Source organism: Lygodium microphyllum, chromosome 23 (genome assembly GCF_053477565.2).
Source record: "Lygodium microphyllum isolate KBCC chromosome 23, Lygodium_microphyllum_v1.1.10, whole genome shotgun sequence".
NCBI classification, from domain to species: domain Eukaryota; kingdom Viridiplantae; phylum Streptophyta; class Polypodiopsida; order Schizaeales; family Lygodiaceae; genus Lygodium; species Lygodium microphyllum.
The window spans coordinates 97,259,596-97,281,649 of NC_141157.1; the positions used below are offsets into that span (position 1 = coordinate 97,259,596).

At 38.6% G+C, this 22,054-nt stretch overlaps 1 protein-coding gene across 2 annotated transcripts; it reads right to left on the reverse strand.

Moving 5' to 3' along the window:
- Nucleotides 1–15,239: 15,239 nt before the first annotated feature.
- LOC148016510 (mitogen-activated protein kinase kinase 3-like) lies at nt 15,240–20,753 on the reverse strand. 2 transcript variants are annotated; one of them, XM_087664015.1, is made up of 9 exons: nt 20,432–20,748; nt 19,273–19,596; nt 18,607–18,825; nt 17,944–18,081; nt 17,621–17,788; nt 17,335–17,448; nt 17,129–17,236; nt 16,960–17,051; nt 15,240–16,572 (listed from the first exon to the last, which is right to left on the reverse strand). In XM_087664015.1, exons 1-9 carry the CDS (start codon nt 20,531–20,533, stop codon nt 16,218–16,220), a joined length of 1,620 nt encoding a protein of 539 aa, XP_087520141.1. In that variant the 5' UTR covers nt 20,534–20,748; the 3' UTR covers nt 15,240–16,217. The 2 variants fall into 2 exon arrangements, with proteins under 2 accessions (XP_087520141.1, XP_087520142.1); XM_087664016.1 differs by having other exon boundaries at nt 16,430–16,675; nt 16,956–17,051; nt 20,432–20,753.
- Between the last annotated feature and the right edge of the window lie 1,301 nt (nt 20,754–22,054).

Sequence of the window (22,054 nt, forward strand, 5' to 3'; positions counted from 1 at the left end):
TTGGGCAATAGTGATCATCTTAGCTCAATGCTAGTATGCCACTAGAGACCATAGATATGTTGTTAGGAACCTACAAGATGATCCTCATGGAATGAGGGGAAATGCTTCGCTTGTGAGGTAGACTTAGAGAATACCTAGGTAAGTAATTTTGCATGATCATGAATAGCATGGATGGTGACAACTAAGATCAGATCCCTAAATGACTACCAAAATACCCTTCCTATGATTTAGGATCCTTTGCATTTCACATGGTATCAGTGTAAAATTTCAGTATGCTCTATAAATGAAAACAATGTTAGATTAGAAATTATCTATTTTTGTAATATAAATAATCACATTAACTTGAAATTAAGTTCTTACGGATAGTTAATTAAATTTGGGATTCTTTTAGGAATTCTTTAATCAACTTATGAGCCATGAGGTGTTTCAAGCAATGTATACTGTGGCTTGTGAATCGAGTGATTTCCATTTTTGATGTAGCATTCCCTTACTTACATTCAAGGTTATCCCTGGATTTGATTGGTCTAAATCCAAGCTAAAAGTTGGCAACTTCAAGATGGAAATTACTTAATTGATATTGGGAAAGTAAAACACATTCACAAGATATAAAGAGAGCCAAAATTCTTGAAAAGCTTGATTGAGATATTTTGGTTCTTTGAAACAAAAGACCCCCAAGATCTTGCATGTGTTAACAATAAAATGACCAATCAAAATTAGTAAAAGTTGCACACCCTAAGTGCATTGGAATTTGGCCTCATAAATCCTTTGTACCCAATATAGAAATATATAGTCTCCTTGATTATCCCATTATGGCCATGGATATAAAGAGAGTAGCCCAATAAATCTATCATCCCTATTCTGCTTGAATACTACTTTTAGGCTAGCCAAAGCCTTGTAAATCAAAAGATTTTCTTAGCAATAAAATGTGAGACTCAAGATATTATTAACCTTTGGAAAATATTAAAGTGGTTTTAAAACTCTTATAAAAATTATAAATCTTCTAAGGGTTTTTCTATTATCTATGAATAAAAGGAAATCATTATACCATATGAAACTTGTACATAATAAGGAAAAAAACCCTCTCTTACTTCTTTCAAAATCCTATGCAAGTGGAATTTTGTGTAATATTCCCCTAGTCTATTAAGTAGGGTTGCAAGGCAGACTTCCCTTGTGAGAGGAATTTTTTGGATGATGGATTGGATCTTTGTTCCACCTTGCTACTAGTTCTTCAAGAGCTTCCAGTGGATGTAGTGTATGGGATGGTATATGACACCTCCCAACTACTACATTTATGTCGACTATGTCAACAACCTAGAATATGATATATGGAGGATTCAAAGGATTGAAAGACTCAACATCATCTAGCTTTTACCTTTTACCCTAGTCCCCCTAGCCCTATTGAGTACCATGAGGGTGAGGCCATAACTCAAGCTTAGTGGATATATAGAAGATTTACCCAACTCATTTGACCTTTAACCCTGGATGTGAGTGAGCCACTTAAGTGTTAGCCTATTTCCTTAAAGAAATATCATGATTAATCTTGTACGAGATGCATGGTTTTTAAGTAAAGCATTAGCTTTTTTCTTCTATGTGCAATCTTGACTTAAATAGAATTGTGATTCAAATTAGCTTTCTTTGTTGCAATATAGATTTAAAATGAACTATGGCATGATTTTCTCATCTTCTACACCATGTATCAACTTCCTCTTCATTCGTGGGACTACTCTTAGCATAAGGACTTTATAAACAACGTGGAAAGTCTCTACTATCCCCTAGGGTATTATGTGGGCATGTGTTGACCTTGATATGGCATCTATTGCTTCATTGACACCAAGAGGGTAGCATACCTCAAGACTAATTTGAAGCAAATTTGATGGATGGAGAGTTAAAGCTAGCAAAATATTCCTATTTGAGGAACATAAGGTTAATGCCATAATAAATGTAAATGATCAAAATATCTATCAAAATTAGTATATCTATGACCGAGTAATTGACATTATCCTTATTGATAGGATAGCATATATGGGCAGACTAGGACAAAACAATTATATTGTTAAAGGATTCCCAGAACAACCCAATCAATGTCATCTTCTCAAAGTCTATGAAAAGCCTCATGTGTATAAAGAAATGGCTATCTCTAGCATCCCATAACTAAGTTCCCAACCAATGCTTTAAAAAGATCTTTCTAAAGCTATGAAAAATGTACTTATTGTAATGCAATAAAACTTGAACTTTTTGTGGTGTGAATAATCATGTAAATTTTATCAAACTTTTTCAGGTATCCCTTCCTCTAGTCAATTTGTCTAACCAAAAGGAAAAGAAATCTATGTTGAAATAAGCCTCCCAAATTCAATGCAAGGGCCCTAGAATAGAAACCAACACTAAGGCCTAGATTGAACAAATGGAGGAATATTTTTTGCTTGCTGGGACGAGGGTAGCCAATTAGGCTATGATCAGCCAATTGCATCTCACCTAAGAAGTTCATTTCTAGTGGAAACAATGGTGCTATGACAAGGTTGTCATTAAGACCTCCCAAACTTAGGAGAAGATTAAAGTGGTACTCCAAGGAAGATACCTATCATTCCCATCGCACCAAATGTAGAAGATTGGCAATTTCTTCAATTTGAGGTAGTAAGGATTAAGAGTAGAAGGTTACTACTCCCCCTTTGTTACCCTCTTAAAATATGCCCCAAGATGAATATGTCACAGCAAGTAGCTCATTTTTACTGAGGCTTAAACCCACCACTAAATGGGTAACTTAAAGCCATGAAACCCTCTGACCTTGACAATGCCCTATTGAGAGCCTAGCCTTTAGTAGACTCACTACCCAAACGCAACTTTCAGGAAAATCCACACCTTCCAAATTGAGGATTTATCTATCCAAAGATGGCTAGAGTCATGGGCCATCAAAATTAGGATCATGTAAATATTGCCAACAATGCCCCAAACTACCCACCCAAAAATAACCACCTAAACACTCTTAATGCCAATGTCTACCAAGGAGCCCAACCCTGATGTCTCCAATGTAGCTAGTCATGCCACTTTTGAGCCCAATGCCCTACCAACACAAATAATTCCAATGCAAATCCTATTCATAACCCTCCAGCAGTAAGGGACAACTTCAACAACCTTGGTCAAGGACGAGGAGCAAGGTGGGGTACAGGTGCTCGTGCTTGTTTCTTGGCTGGGGAAGAAGAAGACCCTGCCATATATGAAGAAGTAGAGAGAGTTACCATCCATACAATCATCAATAATCAAGATGCTAAATGAAAATATTACATCTTACAATTCCTACAGATCACCAAGGTAAATCCTTTTAAATCCTCCTTGATTGTGGTGCCACTCATTTCTTCATTTCTCCTAAGTATCTAAATAATTACATTTGAAACCTAAATCCACTAGAAAGCTTATTATCAAACTGGCAAATGGGAAAGAAGTTTTTCAACTCAAGCAATCAAAAATTTGGGGCTGCAAGCATTCATTGTGGAGAAGGGAAGATTACATTTAGTAACATCAAAGGAACCTTAGTTTAGGCCTATGGAAATGCAAGAAAACCTAGATTACTATTATCCAAGGCCATCCAATTAATTAAGGTTCTAAGAAAAGAACTACCCATATATATGATCAAGCTAAATAAACTGAAATCTCTTGTGGACCTAAAAGAACCTTTATGGCTTAGCAAATATGCCAATGTGTTTCTAGAATATCAAATTGAGTTATCCCCTAGATGTGAAGTAGTTCATGAGATTAAAGTAATACTTGGAGCTAAGTTGGTTACAAAAAGACCCTATAAGATTTATATTATCAAAGTCATTAAACTAAAAGAAAAATTAAACCAACTATTGGAACAAGGATTCATTCAACCCATTGAATCACATTGGGGTGCCCTTGTACTCTTCTAAAAGAAGAAAATGGGACTCTAAAGCTTTGCATTGACTATCATGGGTTAAGTTGGATACCTATTTAAAAATAAAGATCCTAGCCCACGGATGAGGAGTTTCTTGATAGATTTCAAGGAGGAAAAAAATATTCAAAATTTGACCTACAATGGGGATACGATCATATTTAAACAAAAGATAAAGATGTCCCAAGAACTACCTTCAATACTAAATACACCCATTTTGAGTTCACAGTAATGTCCTTTAGTTTAAGTAATTACCAACTACTTTGAACATGATAGTGTATGACATTTTTAGGCCTTATCTCAATGAATTTATTATTGTATTCTTTAATGACATATTGGCTCAGTCCAAAGAAGAAGAAGACCATCCAAATCACCTCTAAATTATCCTTAAGACCTTAAGAATGAACAATCTCTATGCAAAATAAGTTATATATTTCAATTGGAATTTGTAACCAATTCTCATGGCCGTTATGCTAAGCTCAAGAGTCATATTTGACCTTAGGACTCCTAGTTCATGAGCATTGTGCGTCTGAGCCATGTTAACTTTTGATCGGCCTCTAAGCCCTCCATATGCCCCTTTGCACCTTGCCCTTGGCCATGTGCTCACTACCTTTATGCTAAGCTCAAGAGCCATATTTGAGCTTTGGACTCCTAGTCCATCATATTTGAGCTTAGGACTCCTAGTTCATGAGCATTGTACGGCTAAGCCATCTAAACTTTTGATCAGCCTCTAAACCCTACATATGCACCTTTGCACCTTGCCCTTGGTCATGTGCTCACTACCTTTGAGCCACATTGGCTTTTGATAAACCTTGAAGTCATGCACATGCACCTCTAAACCATGATCCACTATGGGTTCCTAAGCTTGTTGACAAAACACGTCATGTTCCAGATCTAGTTGCAAATAACTTCTTATCATGTATGTATCTTCTCCAGAATCTATTTTACAAGATTAGACACTGCCTCTTTTGAGGTAAGACCTTCTTGGGCTTTCTACACTTATGTTTTCTCTAATAGGTTCAATCACCTATAACCTAAAGGGGGGGTTTTCAGTTATCTATCATCTTCGTGTGCAAACATAGATGTGTGTGTGTGTGCGCGCACGCGCGCGCGTGCGTGCGTGCGTGCGTGCGTGCGTGTGTGTGTGTGTGTGTGCGCGCGCGCGCGTGCGTGCATGCGCGTGTGTGGGGGGGTGTGCACGTGTACGTGCGTGCACTCGCGCATGTGTGAGTGTGTGTTAGCATGTCAACACACCTTAGTATGTGTAATTTTAGGGTTCGCTTTGGACTATTGAATCCTTAGGTCTACATAATAAATCCTTTACATTACACTTTCATAATCAATCAATAAGTGATTTTTATTTAGCATTAGTTTTGTCTACTTGCAAGATCTCTTCTCTCTCTCTCTCTCTCTCTCTCTCTCTCTCTCTCTCCCTCCCTCCCTCCCTCCCTCCCTCCCTCCCTCCCTCCCTCCCTCTCTCTCTCTCTCTCTCTCTCTCTCTCTCTCTCTCTCTCTCTCTCTCTCTCTCTCTCTCTCTCTCTCTCTCTCTCATGGAGCTTCATCCACCTTAGTTTTTGAACTCACTTGCAAGCTCCATCATCCAATACACACAAAATGAATAGCAACTTCATGTCCCACTCCTTTCCTTGGGACTCTAACAACATCAAAATTTTACACAATGTCTTATTTGTGGGTAAATGTGTATTTATTCCTTGTCCAAACATGAGCTAAATTGATAGGCCCAAGGTATGGAAAGGTTCTAGTGGAAGAATCAAATGAAGATGCATCTAATGTTGGGTATTCAATTAGCTCAAACTTTGGCACACATCACACGATATCAAACCATCTTTAAGACATTTGCATGCATCATCACCCACCATAATCCAACTTATCGAATTTTCCTCATAGTAATTTAAGCAGAAGAGTGCCCTCTTCTTTGATGGGGCTCCTCCATTATAGCCTCTTTCTCCGAAGAAGCAAAACCACCCCCTGCAACATTTTGGTTATATTTTAGTGGTATAACTAACCCAAAATAACTTCAAACTACTAGCTTCAAAGTGCCAATGGCTTCAACAAGTCTATTGCAAGATGGTGGGGCGTTTTCCCACTAGAAAAAATTTCCAACATTTCCTTGTACCAGAATCAACACACATTTGGAATCGGTATGTTATCCTCCAAAGCTGTGAAAGCTTCAAACACCAGAGCATCTAGAAATTCATCATCAATTATGTAACATAATACACCATGCCAAGACACTTCCTTTCACTAATGTAATGATTCCTTTCATTTGAGAAAATATCTAACTTCCAATGATAGATAGGCCTAAACCAGTCTTTCCTACATCAGGACACTACCACTAGCAATGTCAAAACATGAAACTCCTTCTTCCAATGTAGAGGAATCAAAACTAGGGCTTTGGAAAGCATCTGACATAATCTTTGGAAAGCTAGGTCATAGTCTACATCCCATACAAAATCTTTCTTTGGCAATTTTGCAACTCAATTCAAGGAATCACCACATGCATCAAGAGCCTAATCTGGCAATTGTACCACCACACCTAGGTGCCCAAGGAATCTCAATATTGCATTCAATGTGTCCAGCACTTGTTCTTGCATGATGGTGGACACTTTTCATGAATACACCACTATGTAGTTGTGTGAAATGACATGATCGAGATGCATCCACCCTTTTATACCAAGTAAACTCTTCATGTGGTTAAGGCTGATCCATGCTTCCTAACACTTGGCTAAGAACAACTATAGATGATCTAGATGTAAACTAAGCCCTCCAAATACACCAAAGTCACCATGGAATATCCACAAAAAGTTTGTTAGATAAGAAGCAAATATCTTTTGAATGTTGCAAAGGGAAGAGAAAGGCACATTATTTTGGCCAAGCCACATTTTGATACAAATGCTGTAACAAAATTTTATATTTCTTTAATCCTCTAGAACCATTTAAACTTGACCATACCCACTAGAGTTGTCTAAATAAGAGTACACTTCATGTCTCACCACTTCCTTGAGAATGCTATCCAAGTATGACAAAGGAAAAGAGTCTGGAATTGTGATCTCACTAAGCTTTCTATAGTCCACATAAATGTGGATTTTCTTACTTTACTTTGGGAAAAAAACTATAGAGCAATTCACTCTTCTAAATCCACTAGAGGAATAAACACAACCCAATCCTTCACCAATTTGGCCAAGTGAGGATTCACATAGTATCTCTACATACAAGCTGGAACCATATTGGGGTTGACAGGATTCCTGTGTTGACAAAGGAGAGGATCATGCCCCATCGTTTCTAAATAGTTCCATGCAAAGACATCTCTAAGTTCTTAGATCAAGTTTATCAACTACTTCCAAAAAGTGAGCTCCAACATAGCACTCATCTTGATTGGTTTGGAGTTCTAATCATCACCTGAGTAAATTTTCACAAACTCATCTTCCTTAAGTGACCTTTTTCATATATTGCTCGAACTCCCATTCTTGCAACAAGGCCTCTACTACAATTGAAACCACCAAAGCTACAACTTTTGTATCCTCCACATCGACTTAGATTCCACTTCAAACACTCCAATAGAATCAAGAACAACTAGTTCCTCAAAATCCTTATTCATATATCAGTGACTTATTTGAAGAACATCTGCCAAGTGCAACAATATAAAATTAGTATTGGCCACTAGGAAAGCTTCCTCTTCATCATTAAGTATACTATTTCTACAATCACTAATCGCAAAGTACATGGTGGAGGTGAGACTTTAGTTAAGGAAAACTTTACCTTGTGATGACACTAATAAATCGCCAAGTATTCCACATCCCAATTGTGAGGGACTCTAGCTTGCCATAGCCAAGGCCTCCCTAGTTGCAAGCTAGGATCCTCATCCCCCATTTCCATATTAAGGACCACAAAAGAAACCAAGAGTGGAATATTGGCAACCTTGATGACTATACAATAGAGTACTCCAAAGGGGTACACCCATTGTTGATTCACCATTTGCACCAAGAAATGAGTCAATTCTCACACCATTATGTCAAACCCCTCACATGAGCCATCATAATGATCTTTACCATGAACCGACTATCCAATAGCACATTGTTAACAATGCGGCCCCTACACTAGACTAAAATGACCAAAATGGTTGGATCCAATAGTAGACCTTGTGGCACCAGGGTATCTAAGCATTCTAAACTACATTCATCAATGTTATTGGTGTAGACACAACCCCTTGTCATCTAGCAAGGGAAGGAAATAAAGATTGCAAAATCTAAATCAAATGATCCCGAAAAGCTAGTACCAAGTTTAATAAAGGTTAATTTTGCAAGTTGAAGATTCTCTAGCTACACTTGTGGACTCGAAACTTCAACTACACTTGTGGACTAGAAACTTCAACTACACTTGTGGAGCATGGGAGTAAGGAAAATCCTTCAAATTGGACATTCTCTAGCTACATGTGGACTCATCACTTCAATTAAGGCCCTTGAAACTTCAACTACACTTGTGGAGCATGGGAGTAAGGCAAATCCTTCAAATTGGACATTCTCTAGCTACATGTGGACTCGTCACTTCAATTAAGGCCCTTGAAATCACTTCTCGATTTTGATGAATTTTCGAGGTGTCATCCTAAATAGGTAATGGGGCTGAGTCAAGAAAGGCAAGTGGCTCTATTTGGGCCCATGTGGCCACTTGATTCTTGACTTTCTCCTCGTGGGGCTAGTTTAAGTATCAAAAAACCTACTTCCTTAAGCGCATTAGCACACTCACCATAGGGTCTAGAATCTCCACTATTTTCACCATGTTGACAAAAGGTATTAGAGTGTTTTCCTTACCATGTCAATACTACTTTTGGTTTTGGGTATCATATATTGTCTCTTTAAAACACTCATGCCACCAGTGTCCTTTACCAATACAAAAGAAATAGGACTTATTGTGTGTTTATGAGGGTCCCCAACCACCTCATTCTTGACCACAACCTTCATCCCCTATGTGAGGTCTTGCTGCGTGTAGGAAATTGCCAATGCAACTACAACTGTAGGTCTTAGGTTTTGTTGTGTGTAGGAAATTGCCAACGCAACTATAATTGTAGGCCTTGAGTTTTGCATGATGCATGTGTGGGCATTCGTGCAACTTATCAACCCCTACTTTGGATTATTGGTTCCATGGGTTGTACTAATAATGTCTGCATTATGGGTAAAATGTTTGCAACTCCCTCACTAGTGCTAGTTACATGTGCAGTCAAGAGTCAAATGCCCTAAGTTTATACATTTGGAACAAAAAAGGGTAATCATTGGTGATTTTCAAGCACCCTCCAAGAATTGGTAGCCCTTGCCCTATTTTTTGGACTTTGTGGACTCTTAACCTCTTCCTCTTCAAAGTACTCTTCATTGCTACCATACTTTCCTCCTTTGTGTCACTATCCAACTTAGAGTCACTAGATTCAAACTTTTAACTCTTGCATTCCTTTTTTGAGGACTACAATTTTTTCTCTTTATTGATCCCTTCTAGGGACGATCTCACCCTAACAAGCCAATTGAAGCCACTATATATCAAAAGTTGTATTTTGCAAATCTACTAAAGCTAAGAGCACACCACAAGTCCCATACTAGACCCCAAATAAAGAAAGAATTTTGAACTTTTGAAGTTGGTCTCTCCATCAAAGGAATGCATTACATCAAAGCATGGTAACTAGCAAAATAGCTTTCCACAACCTCACACCCTACTTAAATATGCATAAACCTTTCACCATTATCCATATAGCAGTAAGCAAGAAAGGTTTTCTTAATAGCTTCATAAGTAGCAAACTCAGTAAGCTCATACTTTTCCAAACAAACATGGACCTTGTTCTACAATGTCGACTCAAACACTATAATTGATCTCGTACACCTTCTCAAATTGCAAGACATGAATGTCTGGATCTTCATATTTTTTTCTAAAAATTTTAGAAGATTCAAGGTGCATCCATTCTAAAACCACTTTTAAACATGTTGGAAACTTGGGAAATAAAGATAGGAATGGGCTACACAAGTACAAGGCCACTGGTTTGGAAGAGTTTCCTAGGAAGAATCAAAGGCCAATCCAACACAATTGGTAGATCCAAACTTATAGGCCAACCAAGAGGGTATGTACACAAGTGAAACCTAGGAGGCATAGTACCCTATTCAGACTCCTTATTAATGACAAAATCATGCACATCATGGCCAAAGGCAATAGGTCTTGATGTGTTTAGAGGATCCTGATGTTGCTAATCATGCCCGCACTATAGCCTACAAATGGGAGAATGGAGGTAATGGTGGACCCTACAATCAATGCACATGCATTTGTGCTTGGGAAGGTTGAATCATCATGGTCATTATCATTGAGTGTCATTAGGTATAAACATCCACACATTCATGCCCAACACAAGGGTGCAAATTGGATTGAACTTCATCTCACTTTATAGGTTATTAACACAAAACGAAAAATGAATTATGCAAAAAAAATCCATGTATTAACTTTAAAAAATAGAGAATAGATTTCTCATTGATTCTAGAATAGCATTGGTTACAAAATACATCATCACAAATGAGTTACATGATGCAAAAATTGCCAAATGGCACAAATCGAAAAAGGCACAAACAACAAACAATGGCTTAAGGCATTTCCACTCTATGATTCAGACACCCAAGAAATAATGTATTTAATAGCACGAAACTCAGTATGTGTAAAACAATACACATGAGGCTTTACATATTTGATTTTGACTTGATAAATAGACTAGGTCAACTAGCCAATTCTAGTCATCTAGAACTAATTGTTCGTCGTCAGAGATAGTGAGTTGTCATGATACCATCTGATTTTTCTATAAAATACCTAATTAACTTGTGACCTCCATCCATGACCACCTATCAATAGCTATAGAAAATTGGAAACACATTAGATGATAATCAATTTATTGGCTTGCTAGTATACATATACAATTCATTGGCTTGCTAGCATACAACTACAATTTATTGGCTTTCTAGTATACATGTACATTAGATTATAGTTAATTTATTGGCTTGCTAGTATACATGTACAATGAGAGAGACGGGATCAAGATATGAATTTGACCACTCAATCAAACTATTAGCTATTGATTTTACAAGTATACAAAGGGAGAGATCTCACCAACCATTATACCAACTACTAGGTTGAGATTAGAGAAGAGAGTGACTCAATGATGGCAAAATTTGTTAGGACTTGATAATTTGAATGAATAAGAGCAGAAAGATATGATGACAATGTATGTCAATGTACGTGAGTCCTAAAACACATCAACACATCAAAAAGATTCGTTATATTCACAAGTTTGATATGCACATGGAAGATGAAAAAAGTTTATGTATTCCAATGAACTGCCACAACAAAAGAAAATTCAAAGAGGAGCAAAGCACCTCAAGAAAGCAAATAACCAAGTCTTTAAATAGGTCGAGAGAGAAATATGATGGACACATAAAAGCCCAAAGTTGATATATTTCAAACAAGTGCCACAACAGAAGAAAATTCAAAGAGGAGCAAAGCACCTCAAGAAAGAAAACAACCAATCTTTGCTTAGATCAAGAGAGAAATAAAAAGACACTTTGATGCACCATCTTCAAAAGTTGATCATAGCCATGTCATAGACCAAAAGACCCCATTAGAGATACGATCAATCTTGTACATGATATTGAAGGAAGATGACTCTTGAAATTAGGATGAGGCACCACTATAGTCAAATGTACTTTGCAAAAATACATTTTGGAAGCTACATAATGGGTGACATCTTCTATCATGAAGTGAAGGATGAGACACCACTATAATCAAATGTACTTTGCAAAAATACAATTTGGAAACTGCATAATGGGTGCTATCTTCTATCATGAAGTGAAGGTTGATATCCATGTTACTACTACTCTTGCTAGGACAATGTTGTCACAAAAATTTGAAAAGTTGTAGGTTGTTTGATCCATGATGTAATCCCTCAAACCTATCCAAACACAACATAGGATAAGATATGAGAGAGTTGCATGTCTACGTGTGCACATGCATGTAACTCTATGATAGTCATATTCCTATTATCACATAGGTACATTGTTTTACTTATGACAAGTCTCCTTTGACCACAAGGCATCTCTAGATAGTGGGCTTTGTGATCTAGTGATATCCATCCCTAACTATACCCATTTGAAAATTCTATTGGGCATCCTCACACACCTAGTCCCTTGCCATGTGCTTGTAGAGAAACCTCTTTGCATTTGAATAACGATTGCTATAAGGTCCAATCCAACCTCTCAATTCTGATTTTCAATGACAACTTACGAGTTATGTGTCTATGTGCTTCCAAAATAATGAGTTTATCTATTCAAGTTTTACCGAATGCTTTAGCATCTTGAAGCACCTCCAATTACATGAAAAGACTTGGATGGAAGAAATCAATTTTGGTTTTACCAACTAAGATCTTGGTTCAAATTGGTTTAGGGTACAATTACTTATCTATTGTAGTGAAACTCATTGATTGCATAGAATCTAATATATTTGGTAAGTGAGGATGGTGGCAACCAAAATAGGTTACATTTACACAACCATGTTAATTAAATATTTATATCATTGATAATATATGCCCCTATATATGTTGGCTAATTCCAAGAAATTCATACCCAAAAAGCATTGAAATGATCGCCACCATGTATCCTTTACCCATTAGGATATTTAGAGATAGTATCATATACTGTTGAGAAATTGGCACTTGAACCTTGAAAAACTATATCATATGACTATCTAATGAATACATAATGAATCAAAAGATGGATGAAATTTTCTGCCTTTAAAAAATAGAAGTTTTTTATTTTTAACTAATAAAAATATTGCAATCATCTCTATCCATATTTTAGATTTCCATGGTTCGCACAAGCAAGAAACATAAAAATTAGTATGTATCAAAGCCAAAAAAAAAGACATTTATAAGTGGAGTCATAATAACAATAGCAAGGATGTAGAAAGAGGACTCACATAGGTAGCAAGGATGTAGAAAGAGGACTCTCATGAGATGATAGAGTTTGACATGCAAAGCATGTACCCTACTTAACCAAGAAACCAATGTTTGGATTGAAAATCCACATCACCTTTTTAAATTCCTCCCAATACTGGTAGGCTTATCACTAATAGTATGCAACAAATCCATATTGTCCATTCCATTACAGTAGCCAATGATCAACTTTCTTGCATCCCAACAAGAGGCCATATTGGTTTTGTGTGCATGTATGTATGTGAGAGTGAGTGAATGGGAGCTCTCTCATCACCTGAACATGGCTATATATTATGTGTACACAAGTGTGCATGCATTTTCTCATGCGAAGAAGAGAGTGAAATTATGTCTCATCAAAAATGCACAATAAGTTTTCCATATTTTCTCATGTAGTAAAAAGGGTCTCTCTCTCTCTCTCTCTCTCTCTCTCTCTCTCTCTCTCTCTCTCTCTCATTATGTGTCAATGTGTCTTGTGACTATTATTAGCATACTTCATTATGCATGCTTTTTATCTTTTAGTCATTTCAAGATTTCATAGAAACCACTTTTTTTCTCAAATCCACACACACACACTATGTACATATATTTTTTAATGCATGCCACTGTGTATACATACTATGCACACGCGCACATGCACATGTGTGTGCAAGCTCTTTAATTAATAAAATGAGCCAACAAACTAACATTGCCACTCGAGCTAGTATTGACAATGATGGGCATGCCTTATTTGTCTAAGAAATGGATAATGATGACCCAAAGACGACTTGGTGTGAAATTTCCAAGTAGCATTGCGTCCTATCAATAGCAAATCATGAAGTGCAACAAGCTCTAACAACGGGCATGCACAAAATCCATGGCTCCCTTCATGTGAGTCCAAAGTTTTAAACTCTTCTCAACCCCATGCCTCCAAAAGTGGATAACCTTGCACATTGCACAATTTGCAAGTTGCACTATCACAATCGAGAATACATTAGAAGGTAAAGGTAAGACATCTCCTTAAAGCATTAAAGAAAAATTATCAAAGAAAAAGATGTCACCTTTTTGTGCAAAGAATCATGCACCTTTAGCTACCCACAACATGTTTGTACTAGAATCATGTGGATGAACCACAAACCAAAAATGATTATCATAAGTGAGCAATGCATTAAGAAGTGAGACTTAAGGCAAGATGGACATCATAAGTGAGCAATACATTAAGAAGTGGGACTAAGGCAAGAAGGATGCCTACACAACAAAAAGAGATTCATTTGCAAGCATTGCCACACTACCAAACACCATCTTCAAATAATAGCCATGACAATCCATTGTATCAACTCTAGTCCTGGCCTTAGCTTCTAAGTATGCTTATGTCCAATATATTAGTAGTCTAAGCAGAATCACCTGACCGTATATCTTTGGTATTTTACCTCTCCCTTTACTTCTCTCTTTCATTGTATGTACAATTATTGAGTCTGAGCCTAGTATTGGGTTCTAGAAGTTTAAGTATTTCAATGCTAGCTTTCTATTTGTTCTATGGCTTAGTGTTGATCCTTAAATGGTCACATACTCAATCTATAACACTACAATTGTACAAGCACTTCACACCACAAACCACTTTAAAATCGACAGCTAACACTTCACAACTACCCACAACCAACAATCTACCAACATGTTTCTTCCCTTGTTACTTATTTGCAATCTGTGAATTTCAAACTCTTGGGATGCTCTATTCTCAACACCTAATGTCCAACCAAGCAACACAAAATTCATCCACAACCACATGATTATTAGCCCAAGTTTTCCTTTTATAATGTGTTTTTGACAATCTTCGGCGAAATTTATCAGCCCAAGGTGCAACAGAACAGAGCCACCAAATTGCAGCTTTTGAACCTTTGACCTTTTGACACTCACACACTCAAAACCAATTGGGCTGCAGCAACGAGCACAAGTTTTGGCCACTGGGCTGGAACATTATCATTCATGCCTTTGGCTCCCATATTCTCTTCTTATGCAGCCTCTACATACAAGCCACATGGCTACTATTCACCCAAACTATTTCATTATTTCCATACTATTTCATTCCTTATTTCCATACTATTTCACAAAGATCTCCAATCCCTCTGAAACGTTATTTGGGAAAGTAATTGTCAGCTTATCACAGAGCTGGTTAGCTTTGAGGATTTCCTAATTAGACGTAAACCTAGAAAGGTTCTGGCTTATAAAGAATACTTCTAAACTAGTGTAAACTTTTAAAGTATATATATTCAAATTGCTGACTTTAAAATTTAAGAAGTTTCCAATGGGATTTCTGCAAGTTTCTCAATAATATTTTTCTCCACTGCTCTCAAACAGGAAACCAGGGTCCTCCCATTAAAATGCATGGTTTTGCCACTAAAGAACCAAATCTTTTATGCAAATGGGATTCATATCTTTGACTTACCAAGAAATTGGACCTTTTGTCCTTGTTTAAGTCTCAAGTGCTTCATTGGTGTGTCAATCATATGGGGGAGAAAGGGGAAAAAATATCAAAACTCAAGTGTGGCATATATTAAGAAATCCACTGGTGTGTGCACTGGAGAAACACTATACGGGGTAGCTTCTGCCTGCAGGTCATATGAGTTTTTCACCACTCAGAACTGCTTTAAAGTCCAGCAGGTTGAAAAAACTCAATTAACCTAGTCAGTCCAGGAGAATGTAGGTGCAAGTACATTTCTTTACAACTTTTGGGTTCCAACTTCAAAATAAGAAAGCTGCTTGCTGGCAAGCACACTTTCTGGGATCACTATGATGGGGTTCTGTATCATTGTTCCAAAATGTCATCTCTCAAATGTTCCAGCGATATTGAAACGTCATCTCTCAAGTGTTCCAGCAATCTTCAACATTGTTGGATGGAGGAAAAATGTGCAGCCTGCACTGAGACTCGGGTGCTTCCCTGCAAATGTTGTGAGGGAGCATAAAGCGATCCAGGCAAGTGAGCCCTCCAACTTTTCAGATCACATAAACAGCGCCCACATCCACAGAGATTTGACAAGCAACTCCCAAGCCCCCCTAGAATCATCCACAAAACCAGCACCTTCTTCCCACCTTTGCAATGAATGACACCATTTGGCAACTTGGAAGGATGTATATGTCAATTATCTGCAGACACAGACAAACCTGTAACAAGCACTTGAGAGGACTGTTCACCTTTACAGGTTTGCTTCATCATGAATATACACCTCTTAATCGTGACTTACGGACACACTTGAAACATTCCCATACACATCTTTGTTCTCCAATGTATCTAGTGACCACCAATATAACAACAAATAATTACTGCTGAAGAAACAGCTCCTGCTTGAGTATATAATAGCATCCCAGTTGTTCCCCAGGTTCTATAATAAAATGCTCATTAAATGTGCCCATGCGTCCCTTCTGCAAATCTGGCATGAGTTGCTGCGCAAGACCCTCTACTTGTACACCATCTCCAGTGGGTACAAAGTGTGTACCGGTGACAAATGATCCAGAAACACGTATCATCACCCCCCGCTTAGCATAAGCACAACATTGCAAATTTTCTACCACATGCACAAGCCTGTCATCCACATGTTCCCCAATTAACATCCCACGGATGATGGACAAAGTGTTGAATATATCCTCATCTCCAATAACTATTTGATTCTCAAACCTGCAGCAGATAGAGCCAGCTATGTTTTCAAATGACTTGCTTTTCCGAAAGGGGCAAGCAACACTGTATTAGGGGGTGTTGCCAAATTCAAGTGTTTGAGTGTCTGAAAACAGAGAAGAGATGAGGAAAAGGAAAAGCAATATTGATCTACAAACTCCTTGTTTCAGATATTCTCAATATTTTCAAGTACAGAATGGACAGAGATACCTAGCCTATTCTATAATTCAAAAGAAGGAAATTTTCCAACTGCACAACTAAACTACAAAGTTGAAAGTAGGCTTGCACTTTTGCAAATTAACGATACAGAAACCTTTAAGAACAAGACCGGCTGAAAAGAATTTCCAGACATAATGAAATGACAACAAAAAAAAGGCTATGATTACCCACGTCAAAGCAGAATGTTTCCTGTACATAGTCTTCATATGCGGCCAGGTGTGTTCTGGGCCATCAAACAGCATGTAATAGTGGATTGTAAGCATCTGCACAGTTCACATACATGAAATGTCATGAAAATGCCAAATCCAACACTTGAAACTCACAAAATTTTATGGCTTACATCAGATAGATCTTTCAGCCGTTCTGTTGGATCGAACACGTTCTGTACAAAAGCGGCCAGATCAACCTCTGAATTCTCGTACTTTTTTGTGAATGGATGAGATAACAACTGCATCATATAATATTCATTCATATTACAGCATGAAGATTGAATGTGATAATAACTGCATAAAAGGGTAAAGATAGTTGAATACTGGAAAGCTGTACCTGTTCAGCACTTGGCCTTGCATCTGCTTCTTTCTTTAAGCATGCATCTACGAAAGAGCAAAACTCAGGTGAGAAGCAATCACTTGGAAGTGATGGTGAGGGATCATACATCACCTGCAAAGATTACAATCATAAGCAAATTGGCCTTCAGGATCAAAGTAAAAAGTTGTTTTTCAAGCAACGAAATGAAGCTTATTAGAGCTAGCCTCTGTACTTCTGTTTTCTATGAACAAAATCATTGGATGTGTTTTTTAGCCCAAATTTGCTGGATCCAGTCTTTACATACTTGAAGCATCAGATTCACCGGTCCCTTGCTTGCATTGTACGGAAATTCACCAGTTGCACATTCCAGTAATGAAAGTCCAAGACTCCAAATATCAGCTGGATATGAGTAAAACTCATTGTTGATTCTTTCTGGAGACATGTACGTTACTGTGCCAACAAATGTAGCACACTGCATAAAGAGAAGCTTCATGAGAACAACCTGATTCAAACCTCTCATATTACTTGATGACTGCAGTAAAAAGAAGTGGGGAAAGAAACATAAGATCTCATTCACACGATGTCAAGTAAAGAGCATCAGGAAGTTGAATCATTACAAGAGTATACCATTGCAATTGAGTTGTCAAGACCAGCACTGATTCCAAAATCTGTGATTTTTGGTTCACCATCTAAATTAACAAGCAAGTTTGCTGGTTTTATATCCCTGTGAACAAGATGCCTAACTCCATGCAAAAACTGAAGACCCTGCAATGTTGACAAAGAGCAACGAATTTAGCTAAAAGAGCATTGTCACAAGTGACGGGGGAAGGGGGTGGGAACAGGGGGATGGGGATGTCATTAAAAATACATGTTACATTTAAACACTGCCAATTTTTTCTATGCATTACAGTTGAATGTCACCAAATTTTTCAAAAACAGCTTCAAATTGTGAATTGTCGATCATGATACTATCAAAGACTTGTGTGTGTGCATACATGTGCATGGTGTGTCTCCACGTGAGCATGAAAGGTGGAAAAATGGTACAGTGAAACTGCCCGAAAGGTTTGGGGGAGGGGGGGATTTGTCCATGAGTAGGCCGCATTTGCTGGTGGACGGGGATGCCTGTGAGGGATGGGACAAGGTATGTCTCCTTCTTTGAACACATCCCATTCATCTCCCATTACAGGAATGCACCAGTGTGTCCCGAACCCATCCCAATCTGTTACTTATGACTATGTTGTACCACAGAAAAGGATGTGTACTGAAAAGTAGTTAATTCACCAGTTTTACCTGTAAAACTTTCCGTGTGATGACTGATAAAATTGGCTCTGGTATGCTGCGCTTCACTCTCACTATGTCTGCTAATGAACCCCCATCCATGTACTCAAGTGCAATACTTATCTGCCCACTGTCAGGAGTATAAAATGCTCCATTGAACTCCACAAGTCCTTGCGCATGTGGAGCTTCACATAAGGTGCGAATCTCGTTCAAAAGCTGCTGTCGTTTGTCCTGTCAAAAAGGCAAAGGAGAAAGCCCTATTAACGAAACACTCACTAAATGGGAGCATGTTTCCTTATACACAAGCATAATACATGAAACCAAAGTTACACACTGTTGGTGCATCTTGCCTTTTGCTAAGAGAAGACACTGTTGGGGCACTTACACCTTCAAACCAAATAAAACATCACTGCAATTTATCAACAATTGGAACCATAACAACTCGCATTTAGGTGTGACAGATCACCACAACATTTTGATTCGACCAGCAGGAGCACACATATAAGGTGATGTAAACATGATGTATTTCGGACCCTGTGCAACTATAACCAAACAGAATATATTGTACACAAAATTACAGGGTAGCAATGAAGAAAGGACCAGAATAATTTTACTTCTAAAGCATAAGTACCCTATCTTCCCATGCGAATGCTGTTAATTGCAGAATGAGAACTTTGCCTTCTCAAATATGTTAATTTTCTTGAGAGCAAGTATTCGGTGTGTGGGTATGTGGATGGCTTTGCGTACGACACTGCTCGCACCCCAGCCAATAGCACCAAAGACGCACATTTCGTGCGAGGCACACCTGTAGGTGCGCTCCCAGGCCCCTCCACCGGCTCCTGAGCTATCATCCCCTCTGTCATCAAAGTTTGTGCTGCCGCCACCATTAGCGCCAGCAGATGAACAGGAGGAAGAGCCGCTCCTCTTGTGGAATCCCAATTCATTAATGTTGTACTCACCACATGATCTGCTGAGCAGATTTAGGGTTCCTCCTTCTGTGACCTGCAATGGGAATGAATGACATCAATAAGAGTAATGACAAAAGGGATACTTCAGTGTGTCTTCTTGTGCAGAAGCTGCACACAACAAGAAGTGTGAGGCATTTCCCCATGAATGAATCCACATTTTTTAACATTGTTGTAATAAAAGGCATCCTTACAAAAGTCAAGTTTAGAGCCTTTTCCATCAACCCTCTTTAGAGAGGTAAGGATATCAAGTCCTTTTTGGCTCATATGGCCTAATCTCTTATGCCATAAATCCAAGTGGCTGCAAATTTCAGCAACTATAAGAAACTTGCCATTCAAGGCTCTACAATGCAAACAATACAAAGTGCCCTTCTTGGTTCCTTTTGCAATCAACATGGAACTCTTTTTCACTTTCCACAAAACCACCACCATGTAGCCATGCAAGTCAAGCTGACCAACATATAGTAAACTCTTTTTAATGCCAGGCAAGGCACTCCCTAGCATATGAATCCCCATTTCTTGACCTCCAACAACATCAAGAGCTCCTGCGTGTGAGCTACCACATTCAGTGTAGCAGGGGACAGCAGTTGCAGACAGAATCAGTGCCGCTTGTCCAAGTCTGCCTTGAGGAGCTCGTGATGTTGAGGTCTCGGATTCCCACGACATCACAACCTCCTGCATGGGAGCTACCACATTCAATGTAGCAGGGGGTGGCGATTGCAAACAGGAATCTGTGCCTACCACCGGCATCTGCCTTGAGGAGCTCGTGATGCTGAGAATTAATGTTGACACTGACTGTAAAACAAGCGGGTTGACACAGAACTGCATTAAAATGGACAGTAACAAACGCTTCTTGAAAAGGAATTTGAGACCTTGTACGAAGCCGTTGCATCAATGGACATGTCTAAGCACAAGCTGCCTTCCGTCCCGACCAGGGGGAGTAATTTCTTGCGAATCTGCTCCAGGCCAGCCATGGCAGCAGGGTTATGTCCGAGCAGGAGAGAGGGGGAGGAGAAAGGGGATTGGTCGCCGCAGTCCGTTATTAAGATTTAAGAATCAGGCGACGGTACACGACGAAGGAATTGCCCAAGTGCCGACAAAAGCGAGAGACAAAACGCACAACTCTCTTTCGCTGCAGTAAATGGCGCGCACGCACTGCTGGCACTGCGAGAGAGAGAGAGAGAGAGAGCTTTTCGCAGGTGAAATGGCAGGTGGCTGGCAAAAGTTGGAAAATTGAAACAACAACATCCAATCCAATCCAATTCAACCAAATAAAACGGATGATGAATTTGATGTGATCACATTGTAGCATCATGATGACGATGATGATGTGAGCAAACCCTTGGGAATTCCATGGGGCAAGGTCACATACCCCATGCACATGAGGCTCCATGTGACGAAACGAGAAAGCACCCTCTCCGCACATGCGAAGATAAACAAGAGTTGCTTCATTCCAAGCCCTTAACATCTAGCCAATGAGAGTCTCCAAATTTCAAATGACACATCAAACCAAGCTTATCAATGAAATTTTCCATCATCACAATAGGTACACAAAGAAATAGAAAAGGTTACTCCACATCACCAGATTCTCGCGCGATCCTTTACAAGATGCTTTACAGACCTCTCATGTGCACAATGTAACAGGAAGTTTTAGACGAATTCCCACTATAATTTCCACTAGGTGCTCTGCAACTGAATTCTTCCGGCGCTTCATGCCGGTGTTCTTTTGGTGCTTTGCACCAAGTTCAAAGGACTAGTGGCAACAATAGCAATTAAGGGACTTTGCATCCTAATGTATGTTTCATGTGGCAAGAAAGTTCATGGGTGGTTGAGTCGCAAAGAAACCAACCATGTATGCATGCATGTGCGTGATCTATATCCATGTATCCATTTGTCCGATCTTATAAGCTCTTCATTTTTCTCTCCCCTCTCTTTTCTCTCTCCTCTCTCTCCTTTCTTTTTCGCTCTCTCTCTCTCTCTCTCTCTCTCTCTCTCTCTCTCTCTCTCTCTCTCTCTCTCTCTCTCTCTCTCTCTCTTTACATACATACACACACACACATACACGCATGCACCTACACGTGCATATATGTGTGCACATGTGTATGTATATATGTGTGTGTTTAATATGTGTGTTTCAATTTATGTAGCCTTGTAAGTGTGTATGTCATCTCTCTCCCTCTCATCTCCATTCTTTTTTTCTCAAGAACTTATCTCTCATCTTTTTTCACCTCATACATGTGCATATTGTGTATGCATACATCTTTTTTCACCGCATACATGTGCATATTGTGTATGCATGTGTGCATATGTTTGCACATGTATGTACGCATACATATATGTATACGTGTGCATATATACTTGCACATGTATGTACGCATGCATGTATGTATGCAAGTATATACACGTGTGTGCTTAATATGTGTGTTTCCATTTATGTGGTCTCATAAGTGTTTGTGCCCTCTCTCTCCCTCTCATCATTTTTCTCTCGTCCCTTC